Genomic DNA, 23418 nt, shown 5'->3' on the forward strand with positions numbered 1-23418 from the left:
GGCTGGTTTTTACAAAATACTATTTGAGGTTGTCTGAACAGCTGCACAGAGCACTGTATTGGAAAGCGCTAAATCCACTTCCTCTCAGCCACTCTTCTACTTTTCAGTTACTGTTGCTATTTGCTGTCAGCTCCAAAGAATAATAATTTTCTCTTCATTTTTATTTATCTCTTCGTTATAGCTCTATTAGACCTTTGACTCATAACTACTGTTTACAGCCAATTCAGATTTCTGTCTAAGAACTGTTTTATGTTCTAGGCTTTACAATTATTTCAAGACAAAATGTTTAGTTCTCATTTTAGCCTAGCTATAGCGTCCTATAGTAGTAATAGGGACAGTTAGCATTGCCAGAACAGCCATCATAGATTCTCACCGTAACTCTGTAGCTGTTTGCTGTTGCAATACTGCACACAAGTAAAGGCCAGCTTGTATGTAATATTTTGTTGGAGTATAATTTTATTTCAGGTAATGGAAAATTAGCACATTATGAACATAATGTTCTAGTGATCTTTCATGATGTCACTTCAATGGTTCTCCAGGTGGATATTATGTTCTGTATTACACTGTAATAGTCAGTGTAATAATTACATCTTCAGTGTAATGTTTGTAATATTTGTAGGTTTAATCCCATTTTAATTCTTCTTACAAGAGACTACAAAAGAAAGTGCTGGAAATCCACTTCTGTACTGATGTTCCTTTAGGATTTCCAGTCATTGGCTGAAAATTATTTGGGATATCTTTTTATTATTATTATTATTAGACATCAAGTGACTGAGATATGTAATTACATTAAGAAAGCACAATATACATGCATTAATGTTCTTGGCGGCCATTGTTTGTCATTCTTTTAACATATTGATATTGGTCTGATAACCACTGATGTTTAGAAGCTATGAAAGGGTTAAAGAGTAATCGGTTATTGGCTATACTAGCAGTGTTAATATCATACATTTTTGAAATGTTCATTTGAGTACATCCCTAATTTGCAGTTAAGCAATGAGAAACTCGAGTAGCCCTGAATAGAGTTGTATTATTTGACAACTGCAAACTACTTTTATTGTTGTACCATAACATTCCTATAATACTCAGTCGTAAACATTTTTATCAGCTTCTTAAACCTCAGACCTTGAACTGCTTGCGGCATAAACCAAACATTTCCTTATGTTTTCCTGGTTTGGTCGGTTATCACCTGTTAATGTGAACCAGCTGCCATCTGAACAAGCTCTCCAAATGAGATTTGCAGCACAAATAAACCATCATTATTAGGAGCCTCTAACATTACAAGCCATTATTTCTCCTGTCAGATTACATCAAGTCTATATTTGACCATATTTGGAGTCTATTGAGGCTTTTAATTGAACTGTCCCTGCAGCAGCTGCTGCTTATCTGCCTACAAATGATGGGATTAGTGAGCTAAATGGTGCAGTGAACCCAGTCTGGAAACAGAACCTCTGCCTTCCATATGCACATGCAGTGGTTTGATACTTGCTAGTTTTGCCTCAAGTGCAGTTTTTCATGAGGTTGTGCTCTCAAATCTGAATAAAATGTTTAGAGCGTTGCTGTCAAGACTACTAAATTAACCAAACTAAAATGCAATCGCTGGATAAGATGTGCATAGATCTGGGTTAGGTGGAAATAAATCATATCACAACATGGACTATTTTATATCATAATATATATCACAATATACTACAACTAACTGTGCTTTAAGTTATTCCCTGAAAAATCTGACACAATATCATTGCTTACTTTTTTCCAACTTTATCTTGAAGTTAACTGTCACAAATGGGGAAAAATATATTTTAGTGTGTGCTCTGGGAAAAATGATGGAGAGAACGCTGCACTGAACCCGACTGAAACCCTCCTGGTTATTCCTCCAAATATTGATTTCTGAACTCTTCCTGAGCTGAAACATTAGTACTGTTGTTTCTAAATGCATATGAACTTGTTTTATTTGCATTATTTGGTGTCTGAAAGCACTGCACCTTTTTAGTTATTTTTGATCATTTCTCATTTTCTACAAATACAAAATTTTTTCTTTGAATTTCTTAGACATGTCTGTAATTCACAGAATAAAAGAACATTAATTTTGCACAAACATTTATATACAAAAAGTAAAATCGGAGAAACTGATAATTCTAAGTGGCCTCTTTATTTTTTCCAGAGCTTTATATAAATCGATAAATGCTCCTTAAAAACAGAGAAATGATTAGTCACTTTTTAGAGTAATGGGTTCAATAAGCTTTTTACTATTACAGTCTGAAAAATATATTTCTTCTAATACTTAGAAGAAATCTATGCATATTGTCTGATCACCAAAATTTATGAAAAGTCAAGATCTATCAGTCAGCTGACCGATTACCTTCTGTTCAGCTGACACTAACTCCACATCTTTGTCCAGAGACAAGTCTAGTGATATGATGAACATAATTAGCAAAGTATGTCTGACTTTTCTTCTCCAGTCTAATTCTCTTTCTCGATCCCTGCCTTCTCTCAGGAACCTGTTTGCCAAGAAAGTGAAGGACAGTAATCCCGCGGAGCAGAAAGATCCGGGTTGGAAGCTGTTTGGGAAGATCCCGCCCCGGGAAGGCCCCCTAAAGGACCCCAAGAAAATCCAAAAGGTAGAAACGAAAGCTTCAGTGATCTCATGACTCTAAAGCAAGAAAGAAAGGCTTCACAACATTAGAGACGGTACATCTCTAAACCAGTAATGCCACACCGGTCTGAAATCAAATGTTTCTGCCATATGAATATTTTTCATACGGCAGAAAGGTATTCAACTCTATATAAAAACCTTCCATCTCTGTAATATAATTCTGTTATCCTTGGAGAGGAAATCCCTTCCACAACCCAACAATAGATTGTTTGCTTACTGGTTATTTGCTTTGCTCCCTGTTTGCTTAAGCTTTTCAAAGAGAACATGACCTTCCTGACTTTGCCAGAAAAGAAGGGCTTCTAAGGAATCTGTTTCAAGGAAAAGTAAATTAATACATTTTCATTTTACAACGGAGTCCTGACAAGCTTTCAACAAAGCCATTGATTTATTATTATATGTCCTCTGTGTCTGTGCTATGAATTAGATTTCCCAGGTCCTTGCAGTCAGCTGTGGTTTAGGCTGAGCTGCATCACTGTAATAATGTATCGACGTAAACCAGCAGCAGTGGTCTGTCCTCCCATATTGACTGAATTAGCTTGATGATGTCATTGTTTGCTTGTGGGCTGTAGCTTGAATAAAATCCCACAGCTGACTGATAAATCAGTTACATATTAACCCTTTGGACCTTAAATGGAGCCTAATAATGAAGAGGTCGCGTCTCTGAGTGAAATGAGCATGGTGTTCTGAGCAGAAACACCCACATCGGTGTCGCTGAAGCTTGACGGCTAATTTTAGGAAGCCACGTGCTGGAGAGCAAACAACCAACCCACTGTTTGTTTCGACAGTTCATAGAAACCTGCAAAGTGTTGGCCCAGCACAGGTTTCACTGTCACAGGAGGAAGCATGCAGTCAGGGGGTTTTGTGAGAGACTTTGTTTGGTTTGTAGATCAATTTCCCGTCATGCAGACTGAAATTGTAAAGTTCAAGAACTCATGAGGCACAAATATTAGATTTTTAAAGAAAATGCAAAAACTAATTTCACAATTCTTTTGTGTGTGTAGCATGCTTAACAATTAACTAGACATGGAATCCATTATTGAAAGAAAAAAAGTAGTCTGATTTTGGTAGAAAATTGTTGTGTAATTATTGTTTTTGAAATATAAAATGGGCCTCAGACTTGAGTCCAAACTTGGGCCGGTTGTTCTTAAGAAGAACCGACTTTTGATCACTTTCTCAAAACATTCTTGAGCAATTTATCCACTGTTTGTGCCTGTCTGGGAATTTCGTACCATTGTAGTCAGGAAACCGTACAAAATCACTGAAAGGGCCACAAATGGTCTGACTTCAGGCTGCATTCACACTGGAGCCTAAAGTGACCCAATTCCGATTTTTTTTTTTTTACTTAATGCGACCTGTATCTGATCTTTACATGACGGTCTGAACAACACGGATCGGATTCTTTTCGAATGCGACCCAGGCCACTTGAGTATCCGATTCAAATGTATCCTAATGTCCAGGTCGCGTACATCCCACCTGAACGTCACTGATACTCGACAAAAGTCCTTATCCTGCGTCCTGATACGCGCAAGCGGGAAGAAAAACAACAACCATAGCAGACTGTAATGAGGATAAAGTTGTTAAAGTGCTGGCTTTGGTTGGAAAACTACTTTAAAATCGTAAGATATGCTACATTGTTAGCATCCATGTTTACGTCCGCAAACACGGAGCACTTCTTATTCATGGTGGTTGGCAAAACACCGAGTACACTCTCTCTGTGTGACGTTATTGTGCCCTCTACTGCGCATGCGGGACACTTTCAGGTCGTCTGCAGAACTGGAGAACACATACAGGTTGCATATATTTGGATGTGCGAACGGCCACGACAAAAAAGTCCAATTTGACAAAAAAATTGTAATTGGGTCACTTCAGGCTGCAGTGTGAATGCAGCCTTATTCATCGGAAGTCTGTGTTCTGTCGAGACACTAGAGTAGAGGTGCAAATATACTAAATCAAACATCTTCCACAACATTTTGAAATTATGAAAGAAGTGTGTGTGACTGGAGCTCATCACAATCCCAGCACTCTTGGCTCCAACAGTCAGTGCTTCACAAAACTTACTTGTTTGTTCTTTTTTTTTTTCTTAGCTTCCTTCGTCTTATGATCTTGTGACAATACTGTTGGCTCCCATTCGCTGAACAACTTTAAAGATCAGTCCATAGACGGCGACATTCATTTTTACTTCCATAAACAGAGCACTGCTGTGTGATGTCTACACTCTTCTTCTGCGCATGCAGGTCGCCTTGGGGTTGTTAACCGTTCACACAGAAGTCTGATTGCAATCGCATTTTGGTATGAAAGACCTGGTTAAAAAAAAAAAAATAATCTTATTTCAGCAAAAATTGCAATTAAGCATCTAGACCAGCTGTGAAACGCAGCCAGACATGTTGTTTGCAGTGCAACTTGGCCACTTAGCTGTGTTGTCTCACGTTAGAAAGAAGAAAAAATGTAGTTGTCAGATTAGACTGGTTGAGCCTGTCTACTTCAGAATCAGCTGATTCCAGCCACCAGCTGAGCTGTTGTTTCGTCTCTGTTTGTAATGCAGCATATTCTACTAGTGCCAGCGCTCTGTTGTATTTATTTTCACTCCGTTCCAAGCTCCGTTGAGGTGTTGCTGAAAGCTTCTCAGCCTCCTGTTGGGAGGCTGAACTGCCTCTGTATAATCTCCTGCTGCTAATCACATGGGAAATGGTCTCAGGCCCGTTTATAGCACAGCTCTTGACAAGTAAAATGCATCAAAGAAACGGATTAGTGTGTAATTAAGGGGGTGAGGAACCACTTGTTTTGCTTTCGTTTGTTCTCTGGGTGACACTAGAGGCGGAACAATCGCTGTTTAATTCAGTCCTGGCTGCAAAGCTCAGTTACATCTTTAAAGATCAAACCAGCGCCTTACAAAGACTTTCCTTTGACTTTTTAACATTAAGTCATATTACAGGAAAGGCTGGGAAATATAACTGAAAAATAAAATCAGATTTTTTTTTTCTTTCATACCAAATTCAATTTCCAATTTAATTTTTTTCTCTAAAAATAAAATACAAATGACAAAAAATATCTTCAAAAACTGGCTTTTAGCACCTCTCATATTACTTTTCAGTGGTTTACAGTGGCCTGTGTGGGTGTAAACATATGGGCATGTGCACACTGACACATGTGCTTCCTATCTCATCTCTGGTTGTAACCCTACACTCCACTGCAAGATTGGTTAACGCTGCTCAGATTTCAGGCTTCTGTCCTGCAACGCCGGCTGTTTTCAAAGATGAACTCATTGCACTGTGTTTAATGCCAAAGCTCTAATTCAACAACTATAAACAACTCTGTTCTTTTGACTAGCCATATTTTGTCTTACACCAAGTGAAAATATCCCACAATGGTTTTGTCTTTAAAGGGGCAGTAACATGTGAAACCGACTTTTGAGCTTTCCATCATATTGTAATGTTATGCCCTCATCAAAAACATATCTGGAGTGTTGGCTTCATTCGCTCATGAATGTTTGAGAAATTCTTGAATCTCCAGGGCAACCATTCAGCTGTGCAAAACCCCTGGATGGACCTAACTCCACCTCCTCAGATGAAGCTCCTCCTCTGAGCTTCAAAGTTTCCGCCTCACAGAGCATTCTCCCCCCCACCAATCAGCTCCTTCAGACTAGCCAGAAGCAATTAGTAAACACCTGGTGAACACATGCTGAGCTCATTATTGGAGACACTCCTCAGTGCGATGCTGGTAAAAACATTGCTAAAGGGCTAATGGTGATGTTTGATGACTTCCTGAAGGAGAAGTTTCAGAAAGAGTAGGAGTTTCTTAAAGAGACAGAGGCCCAATTTAAATCTGGAAGTAAAATGTATTTTAAGTCACTTTATTGTGCTATAAAATGGCACATTAACAGATGACGTTGCCCTTTTAAAACATAAAATAACACATTTGAAGGAAATGTTCTTGTTCTTGTTCTTTGCTTGAGAACAAGAACAATGGGGACAATGTTTCTAGGGCAGCAGATAAGGAGACTGCCGGTGCTCAGTCGGCCTCGACCGGACTGGGAGAGCCGAGGTGAAACCCGATCCGTTACTCTGGGCTTGATTAGCTGGACTGCCAGAGATGAGACGAGCGCAGAGCCTTTCGTTGCAGACACGCAGACCAACAGCGCAAGGCAGGGCTGATTCTGCTGACACACACACAGCAGCCGAAGACCTGATGCAGAGTGGATCATCGTAGCGTCACTGCTCAGACAGAGAGAGAGAGAGAGTGGGGGGGGTGTTGAGTGGATCATAGGGTGTCCTGCCCCTACTGCTGCATCCTTTGCAATGCGGGGTGTGTCTCTCCATCGGCAGCCTGCCTGTCCCTCTGCCCTGGGTGTCCTGTTACCAGGAGTGAGCCCTGCCGAGCAATCGTGATGCTACGCTAGGCTACCGGAGAACTGTCCATCTGCAAGGAACCGTAGCGTTCATGGTGAGTGAAGTAGCCGCTGAGCTTTTTTTTTTTTTTTCCCCTGACCCCCACCGAGCGACCGTCTCCTTGTCTGGCTGAATCAGAGGACATCGGTTAGCTGCAACATAAAAGAGCCTGTACAGAAGGAGGATTGCTCCGGTTTCACATAATAGCCTCGCCGCTTTGTGTGAGCGGAAGGCGATGATGATAACTTCTCCGTTTCAAGATGGATAAAGATGTGTAGCATTGATGGAGTGCTGAGCTTTTTCATCCTGACACGAAGCTTTCAGCTGCGCATCAAAAGCACGTGCAGCAGGGTTCCACCACCAGCTCTCTTCTCTTTGATGCACTCGTAGGATTTCCTCCTGCAGTTAAAGAGATGCAGCTCATTTAACTGTTGATTCCATGACAGTTTAATTCCTCTTTCCAGTCAATGTTTGGATGAAATGGACTGCAGGAAATCCCCGTGTTTATGCCACTGGCTGTAGAGCTGTCCATTGAGGTGCTCTGAGACCTCTTCCTTGTTTGCTGAAATCATTGCACCCATGATCGTAAACTCATTCAGTGGAAACTGTAATTCACCTGGGGGTAAAATAGATTGTATGGAAATTAAATCATTGTTAAATAATTGTTTTGGATCAAAATTTTTTGAAAAGAGCTTGAATCTCCTCTTAAAATGACAAATTCTGGGAAAACTGCTACTTTTTTTATCAACATTATAGTTCTGAAACGCAAAAATCTTCAGTTAATGCACCATATTAAGTCGGGCCAATTAACAACACTCTTCAGGTTGGAGGTTGTTACTGTGGGATGCAGACTTGGCTTTTTTTTCACAATTTAATGACATGTTTATAGATGAAGTGAAGTGAAAATGGTCACAAAAGGTGTTTGCAGCTATTTTAAAAGGAACATTCTTTCTGTGGAGGCATGCCTGCTGCTCAGCATTTAGTATGCGGCTTTTTCATGCTCAGAGATGAGCAATCTGATACAAGACATCACTTTGTTTATGCTTTAGAGACATTTATTCAAATTAATGGAGAAAATTGACCTCGTGTCAGAAAGGCTACAAAGAAATATTTTCATCACTAATGTAATTCTTATAGAAAAATCCCATTTGGCTAAAATATGTACCAAATTGTACCAAATTTCAAAGATTTTAAAAAATTTAAAATAACCCTAACCACCATTGGTATCTCTATAAATAGGGGAAAATTGTAAATTAGAGAAAGTTGGGCAACTACAATAATGATAGCAATATAATAGCTCTGGTGCTTCACACTTGATGCAGATGAGTTCACGCAGACCTCAGAGCAGCTTATGAAACAAATTTTAACACCCGATTTTTGAGACAATACAAACCACATTCTCCATATGCTACAAAAGCATGACTTGGGTGCGCATACTGGTTTGGTCTCTTTAACTTTGTCTTGTCCCCCATGACAAATGTTTTTAAATGGATGTTTAGCTCTCTCTTTTCTATTTGTTGGTCACATGAGTGTGTGCACTCCAGAAACCCTCATACTCTCACCGCTGAGTTATCCATGCAGAAAATCTTCACCTTGGTGATGATGACGTTTGGTGTCGTGCCTTTTGGTTGCTTTGGTTTGGAACTCTAATTTTATTACTGTTATCTATTTCAGTGTATATTTGTTGGTATTTTAATCATGCAAAAAAAAAAAAAATAGAATTCATAAGTGAAAAGAAAATCAGCAAATCCACATTGCTGTTCTTTAAATTAAAATGAACCGTTTATGGGCAGTGCTAACTAAAGAGCTACTAGACCTAATATTTATGATGAGTGCTTTAGGGTTATAAAACTAAAGTTAATGCGCCAAACTGATGCATATTTCGCAGAAGTTAATGCTAAAGCGCTAACTTAAATTCAAATTTAATCAGCTCTTTCAGAACAATAACCCACAAGCTCCCATTTAAATTTGATATTTCTATGTTCTATAATGCACTTAGATATTGTATTTGTGTTTTATGCAAAGGGAGAATGTGTGGAAAGGAACTGGAACTGCTGCGTGACCAGTCTTCACCCACTTCAAAATAAGAGCATGAATATAAATGTGCAACTACTTGAAGATTAATAACTAAAACTTTAACACAGACTTTGAACTTTTTTCAACTTGAAAGTTTACAAAGCAGCCGAGTAAAGTAGCTCTTTAGCATCTAAGTAGGGGAAGCTAAGTGTGCAACAAAATAAAATTAGCTTTGCCGTTAGCGCATTTGCGGAAGTGTGTCCACGACTGAAATTGACCATAATGAAGACAAAGACAAGTATTTTTATGTATTTGGTCGCAAGTCCTGTGAACAAATCCAGCATACCGTCAAACACGGGTTAATTGTAGCGTCAGATTTGGCGTGCTGTTGATTGATTGATTTTTTTTCTTCTTTGTCGCTTAAAAGTAATCAGAAAAAATTTATTGCAAACTCGTGATCAATTTCTGACTCAAAAGGCTCATGATGGAGCAATGCTGTGCTTCTGAGTGTCAGGACAGACTTTTAACCTTCTGTTCTCAAACAGATCAATAGCTGCTGATTCCAAACTATATGAATAACGACAGTAATGGACTGCATTCCTTTTTATCTCAGCACACAGATGATCTCAGTTCATTCTCGCCGACTACATTAGTTGTAAAAAAATGTGCTGAATTAGTAACTCCCTCTGATTCAACACTCCAGTCAGCAACTAAATACTTGTTTGACATGTTTACGTCCTACATCCGAGGATAACTGAATCTGTTACAAAGTCATTTCATTATTTTCATCTTTTTGCTTTAACTGATCTGGTAAACGGCACTGCCCCCCCAGGAATGTCAGATGTTTGGATGAATTAGTCACTGAGTTTCTTCAGATTTCAAACAGATCTTTAGCATTTTTTTATTTTACGTATTATCTTAAAGAGTGAAGTAAAACATATTCTACATTGTAATTGATCAGAGCTCGTTCACAGCTTAGTTGTGAACTTCTCACCCATCTAGTAATGATATAAATTACTATTCACAATTTTAAAACACAGTTTCAAAATCACCAAAATGTTCCTTTATACATTTCTTTTAGAGTAATGTAAGTAATTCACTCCACCTACTACTGTGCAAAAAAGAATTTGAGAATTTGGAAATATTTAACGTTGCAAAATACACTTGCACATCTATTGCTAATGTTAGCAGTAGCATAAAAAATTTGGTTCTTTTGTTTTTAATTTGAAGCACTTATTTTTTATTTGTTTTAAACGTTTGTGTGAATACTTTTAACACTTGCTAGATTTAATCAAGGTTCTCGTGCCGTCAGAATTTTGTACCAGCTCATGCCGAGTTTGGCTCAGTTCCAGTTGTATGATTGCTTATTTATTCAAGTAATATTTAGGGGCATCATAGGCAGATAGAAAAATAAAAAGTAAATTTCCGCCCGAAAAAATCTCTGAAATTTTCTAGAAAAAAAAATGTGGAAATTTCTGAGCTTCAATACTTGGAAATTTTTGTTTCAAAAGAAGTCGTATTTACTTAAAAAGTTCAAAACTTTTTTCCCCTCAAATTTCTGAGATTAATCTCAAAATTTGAGTTTTTTTATTTTTCAGCAAATTTTCAACTTTTCAAATGCAAAAATGTCCTTGTTTTTCTTCTAGAAAATGTCTTAGTTTTTTGCTGGAAATTTACTCATTTTATACTCAATTCACTCAATTTATATTAGCAGCTCAACATTTTATTTATAATATAATGTACCCTTGCGAGCTAACTAGCTTCCCTCCTCCCCCAATCTATCATGTAGATGTTTGTATGTTTTTACCACTGGCTCTGCCCTGGCACCCACCCATGTAAGCCAGCAGAATCCCTCAGTCATCCCCTGTATTTTTTGTTTTTATTTTTTAATCTTAATTTGAGTTGGCATTAAAAAGTCTTAAATTTGACTTATTGAAACCTACAGACACCCTGTGCAAATGATCACTCTGGTTGTATTTCTTCATGTATCTTAGTCTCTGCTTATAATTTACTCTGAACGTTGATGTAGTTTTGCTATTTAAACTCGGAAACCTTCCTGTGGTTCCTGCCTGCTAAACCAAATGAAGCCTAGTTACCTGTTCAGTGTGTTCTGCTAGCTAACCTCAGGCAGATTCCGCTTAATGGTGTCATGAAACCAGGAGGTGTGTCGCTGCTGTAGCCTTTAATCTGACAGTATACATTATTTAGTGAGGAGGCTGAGTTTCCATGACGATTTGATGCCAAAGAAACAATATATGGCAACGCCTAAGGAAGCACAATACCAGAAATACTTTTAAGTGATGTTGCTAACTCTTGCCTGCGTCGTGTGGCAGCAGGTTATGATGACAGCAGAGTAGTTATAAGTGTGTCTACTTGTCTGGTGAAGAATTTAGCTGTAAAGGCTATTAGCTGCCAGCTTTAACACCAGTCAGTCAGTCGGTCAGTCAGTGCAGCCAGGCACTCGGAAGCTCTTTCATCACTTTCCGGAAACTGGAGAGCTCCGTTGAAGGGCAGCATGACAAAGCATGTTGCCGTGGCGCCAGGTTATCACGGGATATGGTTGCTGTTCCAGAGGAGAGCTGCTGCGCATGGAGCCAAGCTGCGTGAGACACGCACGCACACACACACACACACGCACACACGCGCGCACACACAGAGTTCTGCTTTCCAGTGTTTCATCTGAAACCAAAGCCAGTGGCTCACTGCCAGGTTCTTTGCTGTGAGACGAATAGCTGGCTAATAATGCAGATGTATCCTTTTTCTGAAGCACAGGAAAACACCAGTGACTTTAATTAGCCTGGTTTCTATCATAAAGTAATTCCTTCATTGATTGATGTTGCCTCTCTTACTGGTATTATAGAACTAAAGCACACAGAGCAGGCTGAGAAATCTACCGTCTTAGAAATGGGATCCGACATGAACCAGAGGATCTGGATAATTCAGATGTTTTGGCTTCATTAATCATGAAATGGGTGAATTAAAAAAATAAAAATAGAGGTCATAAATGTTGCTAGGTAGTGCTTTAACCTAATTTTAGATGAATGTCTTCAGATTTATACTCATGTTTTTTACTCTAGCAGCTAAGTGCTGTTTCGACAGCAGAATTTGCTGAACAGTGAAGCTTTAGCCTCTGCTTTATATTGTGGTTTAATTTGTCAACCTGACACACAGATTTCACACATCCTTCCATCTTTCCTGCATTCCCCTCATTAACATCATGTCTTTGCAGAACAGATTCTACTAGCAGTTTCTACCCCTTCCCTCCTTTCTTCACTCCCTCTCTTTGTTGCATCCAGCCTCTTCAGTGGCGCAGAACTCTGGCTGTGCAGCTGCTGCCAGGGTTCACACAGACTAATGAACAAAACAAAATCCACTTTGGCTTTGCATTAAACATACAGACTGAAAGTATTTACTTAATCTGACATGAGATTTCGTTCACTGTTTATTGGAACTATATTTAAAAAAAACATAAATCCAGTCTGTTTCAGGAATTACACGAGTTCACAAAAACAAGAGATTAAATTGTTTTTGTCAAAAACTCAAAATTTTTACAATTGGCGGTATGTGTCCACAATAGTCTGAACTTTGTAAAATAATTGAGAATGCACCAATTTGACAATTTGTCCGATATTTATACTTCCACTATGACGGATTACCATAGCATTATTATATTATACATTTAACTTTCAACAGTGTGTAAAAACATCTACATTGCTTCTCTCCCTCTCCTGAAGCACAAACGGCGACTAGATGGGAATAAATATCACCGCAGTTTTATTTATTGAACTGATTCCAGTCCGTTAAACAAAGATTAAAATCAGCTGATATAGATGTTGATGCTGATATATTATACTTCCCTAACAATTATCTAGACCACATATTGAGGTTTTCATACTCATCTAAATCGAAGGCAAAATATTGAAACAAAAGTATCAAAAATTAAACTTTTTGTGTTTTCAGAATTGAGAAAAATATCTCAGAAATATCAAACAGCACTTTCAGGATTCTCTGTTCAATGTAGAATTATCCAGTTCAGCTTTACTCAGTATATGTTCACAAGAGTTTGAACTAGAAGTGATAAATTGTCCACTCTCAATAAAAAGCTGACCTTTAGCCCTGATGCTAGCTGTACCCTGAAGTAGACAGTTTCAGTGCTTTTGTAACCATGTCAACCAAACCAACGTGTGGTTTTTATTAGTCCACAGTGCAAAAACTATGTACTTTGTTAGTTCAGAATAATAGTCTTAAACATAAATATAGCTGATGGCTGAGAGCCGTTTCTGACACTGACTTTATTTCGACGAGACATTTCATGCCGTATTTAGTACTGTGACATCGATACCTTTCTACATGGCTTTACAGTCTAATTAAAGTTCTGTTCAAATTCCTGGTAATATTCCTTTAAAAAAAAAGAAATCCAGACACACGAGTGTTATCTCCAACAACTCGGTAAACTAGCTGACGGCTATGAGGGATTTCTCTGCTTTACTTGTGTTGATAGAGAGAGGAAATGGATTGGATTTGTGTTTTTATCTTTGCAGCTGATTCAGACGAACCAGCTGCCTTCAGCAGTGTCAAAGAAACAAGCAGCCTGTCACCGTATCGTATCGTTAATCTCGGCTCGTCTTCTGTAGGATGTTAACGGTTAGAGCTGGAACAGTCTTTCTGTAGCTTCGTATCTGCTTGCTGTGCTCCTGGCCATTACCCACAATGCTTCATGTGTTCTGCATCAGCTGCTCTCCTCTGATCCCCTGAACCTTTGGAAATGCTTTTGGCATTCTTCTTTTATCTTGTATCTCCATTACATCACTTTTGTTCTTTTGGTTATTTTCCTGTTTCTTTTGTGACCATTGCAGGGAGTTTCTCATTTAAATATCTTTTTGAATTGGCTTTCGATTACTAGTAGTTGTTGCAATTAGCTTGATCTTTTTCTTCTTTTTTTTTTTTTAAAGCTTCACAATGTCTTGTAGTTCATGTGGTACTGTAGTCAGTGGGGAGAATGTCTTTTAGAGAAACCAGTAGGTAAATAGAATATCTCCCAGACACACATTATTGATTGATTTATTTATTTTTTAGGTCAGAGTCTCTTATTCTCCCAGATCTGTTTTTTTCTAACTAAAGAGTTTTATTTTACAGAGAATTTACCTCTTGAATGCGAGGTAAATTTGGTAACAGCACTATTTAAAAAAATAGTGCTAAAATGTTCAATTTGTTAAACATTTTCAAATATTTATGAACAATAGTTCTTTCTTTCTTTTTTTTTTTGAATACAGCCATATTCCAAACTGCTGCACAGCAATAGGCTTTGTAAAATGTAAATTCTCTTTTCTTTGTACTTTGTCACCAAAAGTTATTTATAAGTCTATAATAATAGAGGCTCAATTTATGCTGCGTTAGAAAAGGAAGCAGAAGAATAGAAGCTATTCTTGTGGGGTTAATTTTATATTTTTCTTTGTCCATTAAGCTTAGTCATATGGACACAAGGAAATGGCCAACCTGTCAAAGAACACAAGCATTTGAAGTTTGATTATATTAATGCTGATGTTACTGCCGTTGCTGTTTGCTGTTGCTGCACAGGCATTACAGTGTTTTTGATTTTATTCTAGGAGAACTTGTACATATTTTTTGTGCTTCTCAGTGAAGTAAATAAAATTTATTTTAGGGCGACTGTGGCTGTGTGGGTAGAGTAGTTATCTTGCGATTGGAAGGTTGTAGGTTTGCCACATGTCAATGTGCCCTTGGGCAAGGCACTTAACCCCAAATTGCCTACCGATCTGCGTATCGGTGTATAAATGTGTGAGTGTTTGAGTGCAAATGGGTGAATGTGACTTTAGTATAAAGCGCTTTGAGTGGTCGAAATGACTGGAAAAGCGCTATTTAAGTTCAGTCCATTTACCATTCTATTAAATCAAATCTTTGACCCAGCACTGATTTAGCCTGCTCTGAATTCTGGGTATTATCACCACCTACTAGTGGTGGTGATAATGATGTAAGTCAGACTGTGTCCCTGCTGGGCATACAGTTCTTTTTTTCCTTGACAATGTAACAAATATGTAGATAACTACAGTGCATCATAAAAATGAGTAACAATAAAAGACAGAAAAAGCCTTGGACTGCATTAGTCATTCTGAGTGTAGAAATGGATTTCCTGCCTGGTGTTTTCTGTGCTGATCGGTGACCAACTCTGTTCTGGCAGACCTCCGTCTCTGTTGCCAATGTACGAAATCGTCTGTGATTCAGTTTGATGTGCATCCACGCTGCGTTTGTTCTGTTTTTAGCTGCTTTGTAATCGGTCAGGAAGTCTGTGCTGTGTTTCTAAAGAGGCCGTCCTCTGACCCGTGTGCTCCGTAACGCTGCGCCCACAGTGTGAAAGTCAGCTGATGGCTGGCCTTGAGTTAAGCTGCTCTATGACCTCAGCTGTAAACACACATCACATGACCACCCCCCTCTCTGTCACACCCAGCGTTAAATCAGAGCTCATTAGAGACAAACTGAAAATAAGTCAGTCCATAACGACGTCTCTTGATTTTAGTTTTTAAATTTTTTTTAGTTTTGTCTGTCCTTCACTAAATCCCATCGGTTTGTCCTTCCACATGACTTTCTGACCCTTAAGGGACTTTCCTCAGTGGAATGTTTATAGTTTTATTTTTCTCCTTGATGCTACACGTCGATACCAGCACCACTCCGACACTAATAGCTGCCGCCAAACTAAATAATTTGGCCTCTATTGCCGTCTGTCGTCACTTTGTTTTCTTATTTTTCTCCATCCATGTTTGTGTTTGTCCTCAGGAATATGAAACAAAGAGTGGCAAAGCTGGACCTGGCAACCCGACATCCCCCAGGCAGGGAGTGAGGAAGAACCTGGACTTCGAGCCCCTCTCCACCACCGCGCTCATCCTGGAGGACAGACCTGCGTACGTTTCCTCATCGCTCCATCCTACCAGTGTCTTCATTAACATGATCATTGGAGCTTATGCTTTATGTTTTTTTCCACTTCCTCACTCTTTGTTAAAAGAAAAAGCTTCTCATTTCTTGTCTATTTTGTTGTTGTTCTTACCGTTTCCTTAGACCTCATTCTTCTGTGCTGCTTAATTTATTTCATTGTAAAACAACTAATTCATCACAACTTCCTCTTGGAATACCAGGAGTTTTTTCCCATCTCTTCCATTTTGATTATATGCAAGAAATCCAATGTTTACATTCATTCCATTTCTGCATCAGATTTTTTTATTATTTATTAGAAAAAAAATTGAGTGGGAAACAAAAGGATCAACTTAAAATTGGAGATTTAAAAAAAAAGAAAAGAAAAAAAAATTAACAGAAAATACAGCTCATAGTGTGAGTTTTTGTAGTGTAAATCAAACTCTAATTTGTAGCCAGAGATGTTTTGCTGACCAGCTGGATTTTCTGATTTAGTCAGAATTAATTATTAGTTTGGCCAAATTGAAGCATCATTCCTCTAATATGCTATATATAATAACTTATTTGTCCAAACAGAATGCGTTTCTGACCTCTCTACTGTCAGTGGGTCTGCCTTATAAGGAACAAACAGGAAATCAAAAAGGACATTCATCCTCATGTCCGTTTTAATTACAAAAATCAGAAATCAGTCTTGGGTCCAAAAATTAAAAACTTTGTGGAAAAAAATAAATAAATAAATTGAAAGCGGATCCAAACATGTGCAGCTGGATTACATGCAGCTTGTGATGGAGTGTAGAGAGTTTCCTTTACAAGACTGGTGTGTCTCTTTAGGCCATAGGCCTGCTTCTCATAAATGATGTAGGTAGAGCTCAGTGAACACACACACACACACACTGCTGCTCACTCACTTCCTCTGACACACACACACGCATCTTTGTTTTTGCAGTAATCTGCCCGCCAAACCTGCAGAGGAGGCCCAGAAACACCGACAGCAGTATGAGGAGATGGTGGCCCAGGCCAAGAAGAGAGGTCAGCCAGCTGGAATCCTCACTGACCCACATCAGCTCGTCATATATTGTTTTTTTTTGTTTTTTTTTGTATTTTTAAATTCACTCTCTGTCTTCTGCAGAGCTGAAGGAAGCTCAGAAAAGGAAGAAGCAGCTGGAGGATCGCTGTAAGCTGGAGGAGAGCATCGGCACGGCGGCCCAGATCTGGAACCAGGAGATCCTACCCAACTGGAGCACAATGTGAGTCACGCTATTCTTATTTATATTTTCCAAGTCACATTTATATGTGTTACAGTAAATTAAATGAATGCAAAATTGTATGTTTGACTTAAGTTAAAAAAGAAGAAAAGATTAGTTAACATTCCACAGCCTTCCACATAACACTTTTTTTCTTCCGTCTGTATCTGGTTTTAGTAAAAACAGAAATGAAGCATATAAAACCAAATAGAAAAATTATAACAGCTGTAGAATTATATGGATCTAGAGACCAACATCACAATAGACTGAATCAATGAATATTGAATATTGTTGCATCTTTTCTAAATATTTTATTCAGTCCAAACATTCTCAATTATTTCCGGCACATATTGATCAGTTATATTTATCCCATTTATTCTAGTGTTTAATAAATGAATTTATCTTCAAATTTACTGTGAATATTACTTTCCCATTTTGTAAATCTAGGGCTGGTTGTTTTCTTTACTATTTTTTTTTCTTTTTTTTTTCTTTTTAGTAATTGCCTTTTTTCCTGCTGCCACAAGATTAGCTCAAACAGGAAATGCATTCAGAATCAGCTGCGATCTCAACAATTATCCATTCACAAGCTTTGAAAAACATGAAACATTTGTCTCTGAAACATTCCTGGGTGACATTCCCAGCATTCTTGCCTCGTCTGAGGCTCACTTAATCTCAAAACCGGACACGCTAGTAATACTTGTTCTTCAGAAATTATCCATGTACCTACAGGATACTTTCTCTTAGTTGATCTACTTTAGTTTAGACCAACTAAATACCACATTAGCTGATACAACCGAACACACGCAGGTCAGTAAAAGGAGGAGTTGTGAAAACCTAAACAGGAAGTAGTAGCCAGATATATTGTGTTGGGGTTTACCTGTCATTTCCTGCTCTGGCGGTAGAGGCAGCAGCTCCTGCAGTCGTACATTATCGCCCCCATGTGGCACTGACCAGTAATGGATTCTTTAAAAAGAGAAACAAAGCTCTAAACCAGCCTGAGTTTTTCTTTTCTGTCTGCAGGTGTACGTCCCGGCGAGTGAGAGACCTCTGGTGGCAAGGCATCCCTCCAAGTGTCAGGGGAAAAGTGTGGAGCCTGGCTGTGGGCAACGAGCTGAACATCACACATGGTACATTATTATTATTATTATTATTATATTTTTTTTGTTGTTTTCAGTTTTAATTTAAATTTACAGAGTTCTAGTTCAGCTTACTAACCTGTTTCCTCTTCCAGCTCTGAAACAGATAAATAAATCTAAAATCTTCAGGTTAACATTAAAAGGCAGTGATATCATTTTTCAAACACTAATCTGTGTCCTTATTGGTTGAGTAATTTATTAATATACTTAATTGAAATCTAGGTAAGAAGAGTTAATTATACAGGAGAAGTGATATAATCCTCCTATGGACCCATTGGGATTGAGAATGTTTACAAATCATCCAGGTAAATTAGTGTTTTAGAATTTATCCTGTAAAACTAAATTAAAGGAAGCTAGGTTTGCTAACTGTTTTCTAAGCTAGATCATGCACTGTATGAAAAATGATCTGCACTGTTGATGGAAGTGTACCTACCACTGATGAAAAAATGTGCAGTTTAACGGCTCAAAATGTGACACCTCCTCTGCATACTGGAGGAAACGACATGTTGGCTTCCAAGATCTCTGCTGTATAAATATGCAGGTAATGGATGTCGTAATAAAACTCCACATGTTCCTGGCACTTAAGCTTGAATATCGTCACCTTCCTAAAATAATACCCAAGACATTTTTTTTTACCAAGAAATGACTTGGGTATTATTTTAGGAAGTTGACTGTTTGGATCCTCAAACATGTTTTTGAAAAGACGTTCTTTGCACATAAAATATTTGCTTTTGTTCACATCAGTGCTTCTGATTATCGCCATGTCGTTCTGAAAGAACAAGGTTAAAGGTTCCTCTGCAGCTTTCAAGAACATAACATTTAATCTCCAGCCCTGAGTGTAGCAGAGACTCATTAGATGCATGAAAAATCCAAAATATCTTTTTCCTTTATCACAATATTCAGCTGGTAGCTTTTATTTATTCTAAATGCCTTTGTTGGGCGGTTCATAGATACTTTGTGTAGGAATATAAACCTGCTGATGAGAGGTGAATGTTGAACATGATGGTCACTGGTGCTCCACTCATCAAATTCAGTACTTGGATCTGAACACTAGAGGGCAGCAACAAGTAGAATAAACGTTTTCTGAAATGGAGTTGTGGTTTCTGTAACCACCTCTCTGTCCTCTCATCTTGTTCTCCGCTCATCGTCTTTAACCTTTGCCCTCTCCTGTCTCATATTGATTGATTTGCCGTCCCTGCAGAGCTGTATAACATTTGTCTGGCCCGGGCGAAGGAAAAGTGGAGAAGCTCAGCAGTTCTCACCACTGACACCGAAGGTAAGAGACTAAACGCAAAATGTGGATTTCTTTGTTTTTCATTTCTGATCCAAGTAAAACTCCCACATGACACAACGGGTTTTCTTCAAGACGTTTTAGATTCTTCGGACCGCGAGTCGAGCCTGGAGCTCATCAAGCTGGACATCTCCAGAACTTTCCCCCAACTGTGCATCTTCCAGCAGGTGAGCAACAGGAAGCTACATGAAGGTTGTATCCAGAATGTAGATGCAGTCATGTTAAACCTAATTAAAAAGCTCCGCCATGTTGAAAGCTGTTTAAGTGAAGTGAAGCTCATTCCTGGTTCTTCATTGGTTCTCTGTTGATGTTCAGGGCGGGCCTTATTATGACGTGCTGCACAGCATTCTGGGAGCGTACACATGCTACCGGCCAGACGTCGGCTATGTAAGTCCATCCAAACACTTCCCTACTTCCTGTGTTGAGATTACATCTCACCTCTGTCATGTTGGTTATTTACCATACATACATATGTGGATTTATCTTCAGATACATATATATAAAAAAGAAATTATTTTGGTGTTTTTGTTGTTTTATTGCCACCTCACTGCAATGAAAATTTACCCAAGGGAACAATAATAGTCACACTAATACTGATAATCCATGTTTAAATCACCTCCATCTTTTTTATGATCAAACACGCTGTTGGGGTAAATTTGATCTCGTTCTTATGTGAAATGAATTGCAAGTCAAAATATACAGTCTTTAACTAGAACAATATACCCAGACTATAATAATAATAATGCATCATATTTTTATAGCACTTTTGTAGACACTCTGACGCTTTACAAGAGAAGAAAAAAATAATTAAAAAGAAAATCTAATCATTTTGGTCCCTGATTAATTAGAAGAACAAGATTTATTTGTTTAGTTTTTTTTGTTTTTTTTGACAAAATGATCTCTGAAAAATGGCATGCTAAATTGTAACAAAAAATATCTTTAAAAAATAATAAAGTAATAGAAAAATGTATAAAATAAGTTACAGAGCAAGCAAAGTGAGTGAATTATGTAAAAGTTGAGATGAAATGAGAACTAAGTGTCGTAGACTCACATTTTATACCATTGAGCTCCTCTGTAATTCTGTAGGTTTTCTAATTATTCAAACAGATATTTAAGGCCTTTTTGCCTCTTTCTGTGTTCGACACAGATGAGAGATCAGTCAGTGTTTGAGTTTCAGCTGGTCGGACAGATTTGTTTCAAATTGTCCAATTTCAGTTTTTACAGCGTCGGCACAATTGATGAAGCCATTCCACTAAAAGTGCTTTGAAATGAAGTTGTCATTAAAACAAAACATGACGACCGCAAAATTATGACTCCCAATTACATCACACTACTTGGTTAAATTGAGATATTTAACTCCTCATGAGTACAGTTACTGTTTCTAGTTGTAGTTTTCACACATTTCCAACCTTCATGTCTGTAGCGGTCACAGTCAATCCGATACGTCTCTATAGGTGTCGTTTAAGGCTATTTTCCCTCGTCGTTTGCCCTCTTCTCTACCAGCTTTGGGGAAAAACCCACTATGTCACAGTATAGTGGAACATTCTTAGAATATCGCAGCATTAGCATAATATTTTACCCTGTAATTTAACACCACAGAGATGCTGTGGGGAAATACTAAATGGACTTTCTGCTGTTGACCACAGGAATTCTTGTAGAGCGTAAAAAGGTAAATATAGCGTATCACAAGCCTCCCACACAACACCAACACCCATGCTTTTTATCATTAAGCTGTTAGAGTGCAGCGCAAGTAGATGTCAGCTTCTCGGATCTAATTTTCACCTGAGTGGGCGCTGTGGAGAAGCTGAGTGGGTCCATGTTATGAAAGGTGAGCAGTCGATATCAGCTATGACTGGAGTTTCAGCTGCGTATGAAAAGTTCAAAACCAATAAAACATACTGTTGGTGTGATTAATAAGAACTCTAATTGATCAGATGAAAAAAAAATCAGTTTTATCTTCAGTAAGGAAATAAATTTTTTATTGGTCCTTGTTTAATCCTGATAGTGTCTTAGTTTTGGTGAATAATGAAACTTTTAATAAGTTGTTTCTGATTAATATTGAACAAAAACACAATCTAGGTCTGCAGGATGGGAAAAAATGTCTGATTTAAAAAAAATGTATTTGCTGAAACTGAAACTCAAACACAGACTGATCTCTCTTCTGTACATTGATTTCACATGTCAAATCAATGTCACTTTTTTATTCCTTTTTAGTAAATTATTTTACAGGATGTCTTAAAAAATCTTAAATTTATGGTAACACTTTATTTGAAGGGGACTGACGATAACACTGTCATAAACATGAACGAGTCTTTATGAATGTCTGACTGTTATCATGAAGTGTCATTTGGTAAATAATGACACTTTTAATGCAAAGTTGCTTTAAAAGTTGCATTAAAAGTCCATTAAAAGTGCCGACTTTGCAGGATTTTGTAAATAATGACAATTTAAATTTAATTCATAATGATCTTGAAAAGTCTTAATTTTGAGCTTAATTTTGGTGAAACCTGCAGAAACTCTATTAAATTCTTGAATTTAAAAGCTCAAAATAGTAAAATTACTACTGTCAAACTTCAATTTAATCTAAAATGATGAGGGCTCAGGACAGTAAACAAAATAAAATGAGAAGCTTTGACACAACTAAAGAACTTTATTGTTCAAATAATTGCATTTTTGAGCTTTGCTTTTTAGCGAATCATTCTGTGAAATTAAAAAGTCACCGCCTCACGGAGCACTCCTTTGAATCCGTTTGCACATGTGAGCTGTGATGTCGGCTCTGTTGCTGTTCAACCGCAGCCTCACTGTTGCTGTTTATACACCTTTATTGAAATGACTGTGACTTCCTGCGCTGACCCCAACCCATCTCTGCACACACATCTGTGCTCTCACCACTGCATATACAGTTTATGTGCATCAACATCAGTTTATGTGAATCTCCTCTGTTTTTGGTCTGATTAGCAATAAATGCTCCTGGTATTGACAGAGTGAAAGTTCAGGTGTTGAGTCATGGCCGTGCTCTGAGTCTCTCAGACACAAATCACTCTGACTCGCCTCTGTAGCTGTCAGTGTTGCCCGTTAATGGCTGTGTTCTTTCATTTCTTCTTACTGCGGCGCTCAGGTGCAGGGGATGTCGTTCATCGCCGCCGTGCTCATCCTCAATCTGGACACAGCCGACGCCTTCATAGCTTTCGCCAACCTGCTCAACAAGCCCTGTCAGATGGCCTTCTTCAGAGTCGACCACAGCCTTGTTAGTAAAACACACACGCACACACATGCTGACACTCAGAAACCACATCATACATAAAAATCACACGTGGGGAGCCTCTTTACAAACTCCATACTTATTCTGACGAAATGTTTGGGTAGGAAATAGAATTAAAGGGTTTCTCAAAAACTACGCAGGGACTTTACCCTTGGGATTTACCCATCAGATATTAATATCTGTATCTATCCCAATATTGGGGGAGAAAAAAATCTTTGAGTATTGGTGAACCATAAGGTTGGATCTGAGCGACATAATGTTTTATCATTTATTTTCCATAATATTCAGAAATCCTACTTGCTCTTTCTGAAGTATTTAAAAGGTTTGCTGCAGTTTATTTTTACATTTGACCAATGTAGTCAATCTATTTTTGTTTTAGCAAATTAAGGTTGTTATTTTTACATTTGACCAAGCTTGTTTAAGTTTGCTGTACTGGTGCAGAGTTATCAGATCAATGTGTTATTCAGTACATTTATGTCTATGTTTAAAAAAACAAAGAAACGTTTT

At 38.1% G+C, this 23418-nt stretch overlaps 1 protein-coding gene across 5 annotated transcripts in view; it reads left to right on the forward strand.

Annotated features, from left to right (window-relative positions):
• Positions 1-23418, forward strand: part of tbc1d14 (TBC1 domain family, member 14) — a 37949-nt gene that overhangs the window by 8531 nt on the left and 6000 nt on the right. For 4 of the 5 annotated variants that reach the window (XM_007555871.2, XM_007555873.2, XM_007555875.2 and 1 more), the window contains 9 exons: positions 2498-2621; positions 15847-15971; positions 16925-17007; positions 17108-17225; positions 18243-18349; positions 19560-19634; positions 19725-19816; positions 19965-20036; positions 22768-22896. In XM_007555871.2, coding sequence (XP_007555933.1) covers positions 2498-2621; positions 15847-15971; positions 16925-17007; positions 17108-17225; positions 18243-18349; positions 19560-19634; positions 19725-19816; positions 19965-20036; positions 22768-22896 — 925 coding nt within the window. Of the gene's footprint in view, positions 1-2497; positions 2622-6649; positions 7097-15846; positions 15972-16924; positions 17008-17107; positions 17226-18242; positions 18350-19559; positions 19635-19724; positions 19817-19964; positions 20037-22767; positions 22897-23418 lie in introns of those variants that run through there. The other variant, XM_007555878.2, reaches the window with a different exon arrangement.

This window comes from Poecilia formosa, unplaced genomic scaffold, assembly GCF_000485575.1.
Source record: "Poecilia formosa unplaced genomic scaffold, Poecilia_formosa-5.1.2 Scaffold73, whole genome shotgun sequence".
Classification (NCBI taxonomy): Eukaryota; Metazoa; Chordata; class Actinopteri; order Cyprinodontiformes; family Poeciliidae; genus Poecilia; species Poecilia formosa.